General features: G+C 42.8%; 1 protein-coding gene across 1 annotated transcript in view; it reads left to right on the plus strand.

Annotated features, from left to right (window-relative positions):
- Nucleotides 1-5,178: 5,178 nt before the first annotated feature.
- FAM76A (family with sequence similarity 76 member A) overlaps nucleotides 5,179-13,045 on the plus strand; it is a 28,176-nt gene continuing 20,309 nt past the window's right edge. The window contains exons 1-4 of the mRNA XM_060017118.1: nucleotides 5,179-5,359; nucleotides 6,652-6,716; nucleotides 9,615-9,669; nucleotides 10,419-10,571. Of these exons, the coding sequence (XP_059873101.1) occupies nucleotides 5,279-5,359; nucleotides 6,652-6,716; nucleotides 9,615-9,669; nucleotides 10,419-10,571 (354 nt within the window). The 5' untranslated portion in view covers nucleotides 5,179-5,278. The remainder of the gene's footprint in view (nucleotides 5,360-6,651; nucleotides 6,717-9,614; nucleotides 9,670-10,418; nucleotides 10,572-13,045) is intronic.

A 13,045-nucleotide genomic window follows, 5' to 3' on the forward strand; every position in this document is an offset into this window, starting at 1 on the left:
TTTGTTTTTGTAGATCCTTTTCTTCTCTTGTGTTTCCCACTTAGAGAAGTTCCTTTAGCATTTGTTATAGAGCTGGTTTGGTCGTGCTGAATTCTCTTAGCTTTTGCTTGTCTGTAAAGCTTTTGATTTCTCCATCAAATCTGAATGAGACCCTTGCCGGGTAGAGTAATCTTGGTTGTAAGTTCTTCCCTTTCATCACTTTAAGTATATCATGCCACTCCCTTCTGGCTTGTCGAGTTTCTGCTGAGAAATCAGCTGTTAACCTTATGGGAGTTTCCTTATACATTATTTTTCATTTTTCCTTTTCTGCTTTCAATAATTTTTCTTAGTCTTTAATTTTTGCCAGTTTGATTACTATGTGTCTTGGCGTGTTTCTCCTTGGATTTATCCTGTATGAGACTCGCTGTGCTTCCTGGATTTGGGTGGCTACTTCCTTTCCCATGTTAGGGAAGTTTTTCACTATAATGTCTTCAAATATTTTCTCTGGTCCTTTCTCTCTCTCTTCTCCTTCTGGGACCCCTATGTGAATGATGTTGCATTTAATGTTGTCCCAGAGGTCTCTTAGGCTGTCTTCATTTCTTTTCATTCTTTTTTCTTTATTCTGTTCCACAGCAGTGAATTCCACCATTCTGACTTCCAGGTCACTTATCCGTTCTCCTCCTCAGTTATTCTGCTATTGATTCCTTCTAGTGTAGTTTTCATTTCAATTATTGTATTGTTCATCTCTGTTTGTTTGTTCTTTAATTCTACTAGGTCTTTGTTAAACATTTCTGGCATTTTCTCGATCTTTGCCCCAATTCTTTTTCCAAGGTCCTGGATCATCTTCACTATCATTATTCTGAATTATTTTTCTGTAAGGTTGCCTATCTCCACTTCATTTAGTTGTTTTTCTGGGGTTTTTATCTTGTTCCTTCATCTGGTACATAGCCCTCTGCCTTTTCATCTTGTCTATCTTTCTGTGACTGTGGTTTTTGTTCCACAGGCTGCAGGACTGTCTGAATTCAGTTTTTTAAAGTTTTATTTCTGAGTTTGCAGATCAAGAATTTACACCTGCCAATAGAAGGCAGTTTCGATTTTTATCAACTCCCCCCTTCCACCCTGGACCTATACCATCCTCCTTAGCATGAAGATTTTTCTGGAGATTGTGAACAGGAGGCAAGCAGTGACACTCTGGGAGAGCTGACCCCGTTGAAGCTAAGTGTCCCCTCCGTGTACTTCCATGGTACTCTAAGCACAGCACAATTCAGTCATCCATTATTCTGTCCATGGTTATTCCCTTTTTGTCCCCCTTTTCTTTTGCTACCATGAACAATCCTGCTAGAAATACCCTTTTTTCCTACTGTTCCCACAGGGACACACCCAACTGCTGTTGCCGAAGACACATGGAAGGAAACTTGATAAAGGGAAGGAGGGATAAGGTTTGACAGGCTAGACATTCAGCAAACAGGTGTGTGTTCAGATCAGTTCAGGAAACATCAGTCACTGTCATCACTTTAGTCTCCCAGTAGCTGATGCCACTGTTGACTGATGTCTCCTGCTCTTCTCTTGGCTTCTGTGAAACTACTCTCCTCTCTGAACTCTCTTGCTCACGGCTCCTTTGCAGGCATCTCCGCATGACAAGATCTCTGTTGGATGGACTTTCTCTTGACTCAGGAAGGGGCACTGCTACCTTCTCTCTCTAGGCTTCCAAGGTAATATCATCCAGTCTCAGGGCATATATGCTGATCATTTCCCCAGAAACTCTCTTCATCCCAGACCTCTCCTCTAAGAGATATACAGACTAGAGCCGCCACCTACATAATGTCTCCCTCTGGAGGTCCCATAGGCATTTAGAACTTACTATGTCAAAAATAAAACTCTTGGGGATTCCCTGGTTGTCCAGTGGTTAGGACTTCATGCTTCTACTGCCAAGGGCCCAGGTTTGATCCCTGATCGGAGAACTAAGATCCCACAAGCCATGTGGCGTGGCCAAAAAAAAAAGCAAAGAAATAAAACTCTTGGTTTTGTCTCTGAAACCCATCCTTCTAGTCTTCCCTTTTGCTGGAAATGATACCATCATCTGCACACAGCTGGGCACATAGACCATAATTTCTTTCTTTCCCTCACCACTCCCTAAATCCACTCCACCCCTAAGTCCTGTTGACTCTATCTTCAAAATATATCCTGACTCTTTCCACTTCTCTCCACTGCAAACTTGTCATCATCACCTCTCACCTGGATGACTGCAATAGCCTCCTCACTGATCTCTGTGCATTTATGCTGGCCCCCTACAGTCTATTCTCCTCGTAGCAGCCAAGTAAATTGTTAAAAAAATTTATATCTGTCACTTGACTGCTTAAAAACTGCCTATGGCTTCTTTCCCATTATACTTCATACGCTGTACTTTGAAAAAAAAATCATATGCGCATCAGGGTCTACAGGCTTTGCACATCTGGGCCCTGCTGACTCCTGCCAACCTCTCCACTTGCCCTCTGTCCAACTAAGCCCCAGCTATACTGGCCTCTCCTCCATTTCTTGAAGATGCCAAGAAATATTCCACCTCAAGGTCATCACCTTTCCTCTGCCCAGAACATTCTTGGATAAGTCATATGTCTAAGTCCTTCTCAACCTTCAGGCCTTGGCATCCCCTGGCCTTCTCTCTACCCAAGTGACTCCCCCTACCTTCTCCCTATCCCAACTTTGTTGTTTATCCCTGCAGCATGTTTATTCATTCATAGTCTTTGCTATTTAACTGTCTTTGCCACTAGACTGTTGGCTTCACAAGGGCAGGGATCACATCTGTTTTACACACCAGCGTATGCCCAGCGCCTAAGCCAGAGCCTGGCACATAGTAAATATGTAAATATTTGTTGAATGAATGGGTTAATTAGCCCTGCACTGGATGAATAGGATACAGAGGACCCAGATATGGTCTTTCTGTTCCATAATGCCATAATCTGATGCATGAAAAAGAAGTAGATAGGTAATTGCAAAACTGGTAAATAATAGAGACCAGAACTGGAGGCAGTAGAAACATAGAGGGGCCCATACCCCAGTGTGGAGTATGCATGTGAGCAGAGAGGAGGCTGTGTTTCCACGATCGATGGCACCAGCATCTCCCTAGAAGAAATTCAGTTTCTCCTAATAGCATTTATTTAGTGTACCAAGTTCCATGTACTGTTTCTTGTTTGTTTGTTTTTAATAGGCCCAAAGTCATACAACTTCTAAGTGATAGAATTGGGATTCAAAGCCAGGCAGTCTGGTTCCCAAACCTGCATCTTTTAAAAATTTTTTTAAATTAAATTGTTTATTTATTTATTTTGGCTGAGCCACGTGGCGGCTTGCAGGATCTTAGCTCCCCAACCAGGGATCGAACCCAGACCCCCCTGCAGTGGAAGCGCAGAATTCAAACCACTGGACTGCCAGGGAATTCCCTGCATCCTTTTTTTTAAAAAAATAATTTGAGGTGAAATTCACATAATATAAAATTCATCATTTTAAAGTGAACAATTCAGTGGCAGTTAGTACATTCACAATGTTGTGCAACCATCTATCTAGTTCCAAAACATTTCCATCATTCCAAAGTAAAACCCCTTATCCAGGAAGCAGTTTCCCATTACCCTCCATGTACTGTTTCTGATCCCCACAATGACCCAATTGTACAATTGAGGAAAGAGGCTCTGAGAAGTTCAGCTATAGTGAGAAGTTCAGAAGTTCAAGGTTACCTAGCTAGTAGAAATGGAGAAGTGATTTTTGAACCTTTGTTTTCTGACCCCAGAGTCTAAATCTTTGATTAATACGGGTCTTTGGGCAAAGTCACAAGTAGCGGGCTGGATTTGGGTATCAAAGAGAGTAAATTGGGGGGGGGCACGGATTTATAAGCCATAAATGCGCCCTCGGTTGTTAAAAAACGCACGTTTAGGTAAAACTGCAATTAGCATCGCTCAGGCGAGCACAGTCAAAAGTAAGAGCAGGGTCTTCCCTGGTGGCGCAGTGGTTGAGAGTCCGCCTGCTGATGCAGGGGACACGGGTTCGTGCCCCGGTCTGGGAGGATCCCACATGCCGCGGAGCTGCTGGGCCCGCGAGCCGCGCGGGCCGCTGAGCCTGCGCGTCCGGAGCCTGTGCTCCGCAACGGGAGAGGTCACAACAGTGAGAGGTCCGCGTACCGCAAAAAAAAAAAAAAAAAAGTAAGAGCGGCTATAGGGCAGAGACCTGGAAAGGTCAGCACTGCCGGAAGCTTTGCCAAAGCCTCAACAAGTTTGTAATTCCTTGGGCAGCCCCTAGATGCACCACGCTGGGACCTGAAAAGAGGCAGAGTAGCTGGGAGGGTGTGGCTTGCCTTCCTGTGGCCGGACCTAACCAGGAAATGCCAGGGAGTTGTTCGACAGAGAAGCTGAGGGTGCAACTGGATTAGGCACAGTAGGAAGCAGTCCTCAGGCCAATTGCATCCCACTCAGAGTGGGCCTCCTGGGCACGAGTACTCTCAGGGGTGGAGGGCCTCGCCTTAGTACCCGTCTTCTCCTTCCGGGAGGAGCTGTCATCACTCTAGCACCCCTCTTCCACAAAATAGGGGTGCTCTCTCTGGGGCTTCTTTCTTTCTCTCGGGAAGTCAGGGACCCTGGAGGTCCCTCTTTTTTAGGGATCTCAGACAGAGGGCATCCCTCTAAGTTGCCTCTCACGTTTCCTCTCCTCCCTCGAGTGAGAGGGCTGTGCGGGCCCCTCCTACTCCGACGTTGGAGGCGTTTTCTCAGAAGCCCCCATCTCCTTCAGGCTCGGGGTGGCGGCCGAGTTCTAGTTCAACAATGCACCGCGCTCGGCTCAACCAGCTGCGAGAGGGCAACTCCATGGAAACCAAAACATCACAACTCCGTGGAGATATCGCGAGAAGCACGGTGGCTCCAGCTGCTGAGAGAGGAGGAGCGAGGGCGGGAACAGAGAGCGAAGTGGGAGGAGCCTAGGCACTTCAGAGTCCCCCGCGGGAGACCTTCCCTCCCAGCGGCGCCACCTCGTGACTGCGCTTTACATAATCGAGGCCGCGCGCGTCATAAGTGGCGTACTCCAGTCCAGACCGAATCAGAGTCGTAAGAAGCTCCGTGTTCCGCCCCTTCCTCCTTGATAGACGTCAAAATGAACCAGTGAACGGGCGTCCAGCGCCGCCGCGCCAGCCCTGGTCCGCTCGCACACGAGAACCCGCCCGCCTGCCGCAGCCCGCAGCCTGCCGCCGCCAGGTTGTGCTTCAGACTGTCAGATAAAGCGGCGGGCCGGGCCGGTAGGGTTGTGAGCACGGCCCGGGCCGGACATGGCGGCGCTCTACGCCTGCACCAAGTGCCACCAGCGCTTCCCCTTCGAGGCGCTGTCTCAGGGGCAGCAGCTGTGCAAGGTGCGCGGGCTGGGGCGGCAGCCGGGAACTGGGACGCTGGAGGCGCGGCCCAGAGCTCCCGGTTCTGTGGGAACGCCCGGCGGGGTCCCCCGGGCAGGGCGTGGCAGGCCCGCCTAGCTGCGGAACCGCACCCGCTCCGCCGGGGGCTGGCGGGGCACGTGGGGGAGACCCGGGCCGTGTCCAGGCCCCAGCGGCCGGCGTGTCCGGGTGCTTAGCAACAGCGAGGGATTGTTCTCGGACCCCGTGAGGTCGGGGGAGGGGACAGCTGGTCCCCCGCTCGCCCTCGACCAGCCGCGGCGGAGATCCCTTTTGGGCTGGCTTCCTCCCGCGTCGGGGTCTGCCGGGTTTCAAGCTTAGGAACCTCCTGCCCCGCCTGGGACAGAACTCCAGAGTTGGGTGCTGTCTGGGACGATCGTGTCGAACTGGGCGCTTCACGGGCACTTTTCAGCCAGTTCCAGAGTCGGAGGTAGCCAGGCTTTATAATAAAGCCCCACAGTCAAACGCACGAAGCAAAAGGATGATATTTCAGCTTCTAGTTAGTGACCTTCTGTCGTCGCAGTAACCAGCTGCTGATCAGTTTTTACCCCTGAAGGTCCAAGTTCTCTTTTTTTCTTTTAAGTTGTTTCATCTTGCTTTGCCTATATAAATGAATAGAGGGGCTGTGAAGCGACAGTTAAAAGTCACCAAGCCGGCTGGAGAGTGATGTTGAGATATCTCCAGATAATCCAGAGTTTGTGTCTCTGGTATGGCTAACTCATAATTGTGTGTCATCAATGCTTTCAGTGGCCATGACTTTGTCTCTTTTGTTTACTAGGTATGAGAGAACTCAAAAAGTCAAATGTCTGAATGCCTTTTTGGCCTTAAAAAATACATATTTGATTATATGTTTGTATATGTATATATTTATTGATTTTAAGGGAGTTTTATATATGTAAGCAATAATGATTTTAATTCAGTACTTTGATTTCACAAGTGAACCTGCTCAAAAATCACACAGTGGTGGAGGCAGAACTGGACTAGAATCCAGGGCTTCTCATTCCCTAGGTCTGAGGCTTATTCATACCTTTGTTTTACAATTTATGACTAGTTCCATATAAATTCTTACTTAACTCCCACATCAATGCAGGGTGGTGGTGCCAGTTTTACAGACAAAAAAAATTAGTCCCAGAAAGTTTAAGTGACTCACTCAAGCACAGTGGCTATGCTTGGAATAGTACCCAGGTCTTCTGCCTCCTACTGAAGACTTTCCATTTCTGACTGCCTTTTAAAATTATATCCTCATTTCATTTCAGGAATGTCGGATTGCACACCCTGTTGTGAAGTGTACCTACTGTAGGACTGAGTACCAGCAGGAGAGGTACAGTTTTCGTTGACCATGAGCTTTTCCTTTGAAAATCTGTAATCGATTGCATTTCAATATACAGATTTGTAATCAGTTGCATTGTAATATATAGATTTGTAATCAATTGCATTATACACAGATTCTGCCATTTCCTGTTATAACACAATGGAAGTAAAATACACATATTTTTCCCTAGTTATTCATTAATTGCTTAAATTATTAGTTACTTATTTTTCACATCCTTGATAATTTTATATTGTGGGGTTTTTAAAATAAATAAATTTATTTATCTATTTATTTTTGGCTGCATCGGGTCTTCGTTGCTGTGTGCGGGCTTCTCATTGTGGTGGCTTCTCTTGTTGTGGAGCACGGTCTCTGGGCACGCGGGCTTCAGTAGTTGGGGCTCGCTGGCTTCAGTAGTTGGGGCTCACTGGCTTCAGTAGTTGGGGCTCGCGGGCTCTAGAGCGCAGGCTCAGTAGTTGTGGCCCATGGGCTTAGTTGCTCCGCGGCATGTGGCATCTTCCTGGACCAGGGATCAAACCCGTGTCCCAGGGAAGCCCTGTATTATGGTTTTGACATTTTTGACACTAAGAAACCAATCCCACAACAGTAAAACATGAGCCTTGTGCTCTAGTATATTTATATGCAGAGTTTGGAGAACTTATAAGCCAAAAGAAGATACTTTTGAAAATGTGACAATCTGATAAAGAGTTTGTTAGCCCTAGTCACATTTGAAAAAACTCACTTGCCTTTACACTTGCCTTGTGTGAATCTCATTTTGAAAAGTGTGAAAAATATTCAGGTGTGAATGAACACACATCTTTGGGGGACTTTTTAATAGCAGCAAAGTGGTTTATTGGTATAGTAAGTTAAACTTTTGGGGAACCGTGGCTCTACGTAGGTAATATTGCCTTAAGCAGGATGGGGTCTGTTTGCCAGCTCACACATGGACCCAGAAGCCTAATTTTGGTCAGCTTCATTTCAATTCTAGGAATATTTTCCCTGATATTTCGTTATGTATATTTTCAAAGAAAAAAAAGCTAAAAAAACTAGATAGTAAACACTCATCTACCCACTACTTAGATTCTACAATTTACACTTACTACTTTTGCATCTATCCATCTCTCTATCCATCAGTGTATTAATCCATCTTATTTGTGATGCAGTTTAAAGTTGGGGACATCAGTGTACTTGACCCTAAACACTTCAGCATGCATATCATTAACTTAGAGTTCAATATTTGTTTATGGTTTTTAAATTTTTTTAGAGGTAAAATTTGCACACATTGAAATGCTCAAATCTTAAGTGCATCATTCAATGAGTTTTACAAACAGTATATATCTGTGTAACCCTAAACCCCATCAAAATATAAAACATTTCTATCACCCCAGAGATTCTAACCCCAACCCAGTCAGTCCCCACCCTCCTTGCTTTTTCCAAGCAACTACTGTTCTGATTTTCCTTTCCACCATAGATTAGTTTTACCTGTTCTAGAACTTCATGTAAATGGAGACACACAGAATATACTCTGGAAGGTTTATATTTTAGCTTTTACATTTAGGCCTATGATCCCTTTCAAATTTATTTCTGTGTGTAGGGTGAGCTTTGAAGTATAACCCTTAATTCACACCATACATAAAAATTAATTCAAGATGGATTATAGAAATAGGTTTTTTTGCATTTTTTTCTAAAATGTCAAGAGCATTTGTATATATTGATATATATGTCCCACTCCTTGAGTAATAAATCTAAAATAAACCCAAATGTTCAACATCACAGAATCACTGATGCTAATCCTCTTTCTAGAGGTCTCTTTCAATGTACTTCACTTCCTGAACTGCCTTTTTTTTTTCTTTTTGGCCACCCCGTGGCTTGTTGGATCTTAGTTCCCCACTAGGGATTGAACCCGGGCCACGGCAGTGGAAGTGCTGAGACCTAACCACTAGACCCCACTGGACCACCAGGGAAGTCCCTGAACTGCCTTTTTAAAATGGCAGAAAATTGCCCTGGGAAATATTTTGTTTGAATATCTCATTTTAATTTAATGATTTTTACTTTGAGGTTTTTCTTTTGTCTTTTAAGTTTGTAGTCACTTTGATAGGAACTGTATGGGAAAAAAATCACAAAGTAACAATATACTGGATTTTTATGTGATTTTGTTTTTAGCCCCCAAATATTGTTTAAACTGTTGTTAAACATGAAGCATTCGTTTGTACCTCCCTTTGTGAAGGGTTAGACTTTATTTGAAGATAATATTTTTTCCCCAAGGCAGTTTATCAGTTTAGGCATGTAGGTAATATTATGACTTGGATCTTCACAAGGGAAAGGGCGTGTTTATTTTTGTCAGTGCTTAGCTCTTAGAGAAATTGGAAATATTGAAAAAATATTTGGTGTTAGCATCTATTTCCCCACATCAGGGATTTTCACATACTTTTACTTATAGAGGAGAACATAGAGTAAGGTCAACATGGATAGAGTCTCTGAGCTTATATCCCAAACACAAATACTTTACTCCTCATCTCGAATTTCTCAGCTGCTCATCTGAATTGAGGAGAATTAATTTCTTTTTTGCTAGTCCATTTTGGTCTAACATAATATTCTTTTCAGGGTCCTTTGCATATCTGATAATTTTACTTAGTGGTACTTGGAGATGTCATAATCATAAATAACTCACTCTTCATTTTAACCAAAGCCTCCTTGTATTTGAGCTAATAAAATTTATAACTACAGAATAATTAAAAGAGTTACTGGCCAGATACTCACCCTTCAGTTAATCAAATGTCCAAACCATATTCCACCTTGGCACTTAGTAAGGAACAAATTCCTTGGACTTAAGGAAGAATCAGTTTTCAAATGTTGTAGGTAAAACGATTTTTTTCTTATAAAGCCTTGTGTCTCTTTCTTCCTTAACAGTAAAACCAATACAATATGCAAGAAATGTGCTCAGAATGTGCAGTTGTATGGAACGGTAAGTAGGGTTTCTCTGTACCTAACAGTCAGGTCTCTTGGGACCGTACATTCTGTGGACTATTAATATAATTACAATATTTTTATTAGAAGACCTAGTTATGTGTAAAAATGTTCTCAGAAAAATTTATGTAGTGTTTTAGCTTTCAAACTTAGCTAATACTTAGTATTAAGGAGTTCTGTGTTTATAGTCACTGTGGCAGGATTGTGATTATAATTTTCCTTGAGAAGCTTCAGTAACCAGTATGTAAAGAGAAGGGGAATGATGAATCCTATGACGTGACCTCTTTGTTTGGTAACAGTTGACTATTCATTTTGATGAATGATTTTTTTTCTTTCAGTGTTAGGGTTCAGCATACTGTGTCCTTGCAGGCATTCTCCCTACATGTTTATACACTGATAATGTCAAAGAGGCCTTTTCAGAAATTTGGACGCACTTGCTCATTTCTCCAAGAGCTGGTTCTGTTGAATTGGTTAGAGAAGTCCCAGCATATATGCTAATGGGTTTTTGTTATTTGTTTATTTATTTAAAAATCAATAGTCCTGTGCAGAAAAACACTTTACATGGTGTTAGGAATTGGGCTTTATTGGATCAGTGTAAAAGGAAATTTATGAAGTTGGGAATGCATTTTTACCATGACTAATGAACTGTGTATAATAGAAATCATTGCTTTAAAAAATGCACTGGAAAAAAAATTGCACTGGTATTTTACAACATACTTACTTGACACTTTTTTTTTTCTCTTTAAGCCCAAACCTTGTCAGTATTGCAACATAATTGCAGCATTTATTGGCAACAAATGCCAACGCTGCACAAATTCAGAGAAGAAGTATGGACCACCATATTCTTGTGAACAGTGCAAGCAGCAGTGTGCATTTGACAGGAAAGATGATAGAAAGAAGGTAAATCTCTGTGTTTTTCTGGATATTTTTTTCTTTCAGAGAAATTCAGGTGGGCCAATTGTGTTAAAAAGACATATAACCAAGATTGATTTCTCAGTTCCTCTCCAAATTCTGTTATTGACTTTGAAGAAGATATTCAGCCTTTGTTTTCTTCATTTATCAAATGTGGACCATTATATTATACATTTCATAGGTTAGTATTTCATGAGAATTTGAATTACAGTGTTCAACATCCCTATAAGTGAAGTGGTGATTGGCAAAATTCTACAAAACTCTTTAAAGGAGAGATTGTGACTTAAGCAGGATATAGTCTGTTACCAGTTTTACTGTCTGGCTCTTTAAATGTTTCTATCTGTTGAAGTTAAAGACCACAAGAAGATGATATAGATAAACCTCTATGTGGAATGATGGTACCTTGGTGGAATTAAAATGATTTAGATTTGGTCTGTTTAAAACCCTCAACTGGCTTCCAGTTGCACATAGAATGAAACCCAAACTCCTTCCATAGCCTGCAAGGCCCATACCTGACTCTCAGTCTCATCTTCCATCACACTCCCCTCCTCCTCCCTTGGTCCAGCCACACTGGCCACCTTTCAGTCCTGCAGATATACCAGTCTCATTTCCACCTTTGTGCCGGCTGGATTTGCCTGATACACAGCCTTCTCCAGAGTGTCATAACTTGTTCCTTGCGTCAAGTCTCAGCTCAATTGCCAGCTTCTCACAGAGACCTTCTTTACTAACTCCCCCGATCACTCTATCATAGTACCCTGTTTATTGTCTTCATAGCATGTAATGTTATGAGAAATTATCTTGTTTGTTTACATGTTTGTCCACCCCCACTAAAGTATGAGTTCTTTGTCCATCTGTTTTCATGCTGTATTACCAGCAGCCTGGCACATAGTAGGTACTCGATAAATTTTTTTTGAATGAAAGAATATAGTACAGAAACTCTCAGTTTCCAGAGATGCTTTTCAGAGATGCTTAGGCTCTCAAAAGCTGATTCGTGGTAACCAAATTCATTAATTTACAATGGGAGGAAGTAACTTTCCAGTGACCAGAATACTCCTGCCTGCCAACCAGGGCACCTCTTCCCTGAATCAAGATACTAGAGAAGCTGAATTAGTAATCAGAAGGTAACATATAATAATAGTTGGAGCACAAGCTTTTTAGTCCCATAGATCTGGGTTCCAGCCCACTTCTGGCTTAGCTGAATGATCCTGGGCAAATTATTTACTCCTGTTATGCATCAGTTTTGTCATCTTTACTGTGGGAATAACAGTAGCTACTTCACAAGGGCATAGGGAGATTTAATTGAGATAGGTATATAAAACAATTTTGAGCCTAGCATATACTATACTTCATTAAATGGTACCTATATTATTATTATTTGGATTACACTAGAATTCATTGTTTCTACTTTCTAGTTACAATCCTATCATAAGAGTTTGCGTATTTGTAGGCATCCTCAATCATCTATTTATAAACTTTAGGAGGACCAAGCTTAGGGATTGAGAGTGGATGATCTGGACTCAGAGTGCCTGGATTGAAATCTTTGTCTGTCACTTATTTGTTGTGTGACTTCAGGTGAGTTAATCTATCAGTGCCTCAGTTTCCTCATCCGTAAATGAGGCTGCTCAGACCTCATCGTTGTTATGAAGGTCAAGTGTAAACCCCTTCAGAAGGAATCTGGCACATGATAAGTACTCAGTGTTATCTATGATTATTTCTTTATGATAGTTTAATTCTGAGAGGGTGATTTTATATTTTTAAAGTTTGTGAAGGAGAGATCTGAAATAAAGTGTCCTGTGGTTCAGTGTGTGATTTTCATGTTTAATGTTGGCTCTCTTTCAGTGCAGTTGCTTTGTTTTCAAACCCTTCTTCAGTGAAAGCTCTTTCGTGGAGAAGGTCTCCTATTTTTTTTTTTTGGCTGCATTGGGTCTTTGTTGCTGGGCGCAGGCTTTCTCTAGTTGCGGCGAGTGGGGGCTACTCTTTGTTGCAGTGTGTGGGCTTCTCATTGCGGTGGCTTCTCATTGCAGAGCGTGGGCTCTAGGCATGCGGGCTCAGTAGTTGTGGCTTGCGAGCTCTAGAGCGCAGGCTCAGTAGCTGTGGCGTACGGGGCTTAGTTGCTCTGCAGCATGTGGGATCTTCCCGGACCAGGGATCAAACCCATGTCTCCTGCATTGGCAGGTGGATTCTTAACCATTACGCCACCAGGGAAGTCCTCCTAAAGTCAGACCTTCAGGCCATATCCCATAACCATGAAATGCAGCAAATTGAAGTTTGGTTTCAAAATTCATTTATACATTCGTTAACAAATAATTAGATGCTTATCATGTCTCAGACACTGCTCTGGGTGTTGGAAATACACTGATGAACTAAGCAGAAGAGACCTTATTCTCTCAGAGCTTTTATTTATGTGTGTAAGAGATGGATGAGAACAAACAAGGAAATAAATGAACACAGATTTTAGGTGT

The sequence above is a fragment of the Delphinus delphis genome, chromosome 1 (assembly GCF_949987515.2).
Source record: "Delphinus delphis chromosome 1, mDelDel1.2, whole genome shotgun sequence".
NCBI lineage: Eukaryota > Metazoa > Chordata > Mammalia > Artiodactyla > Delphinidae > Delphinus > Delphinus delphis.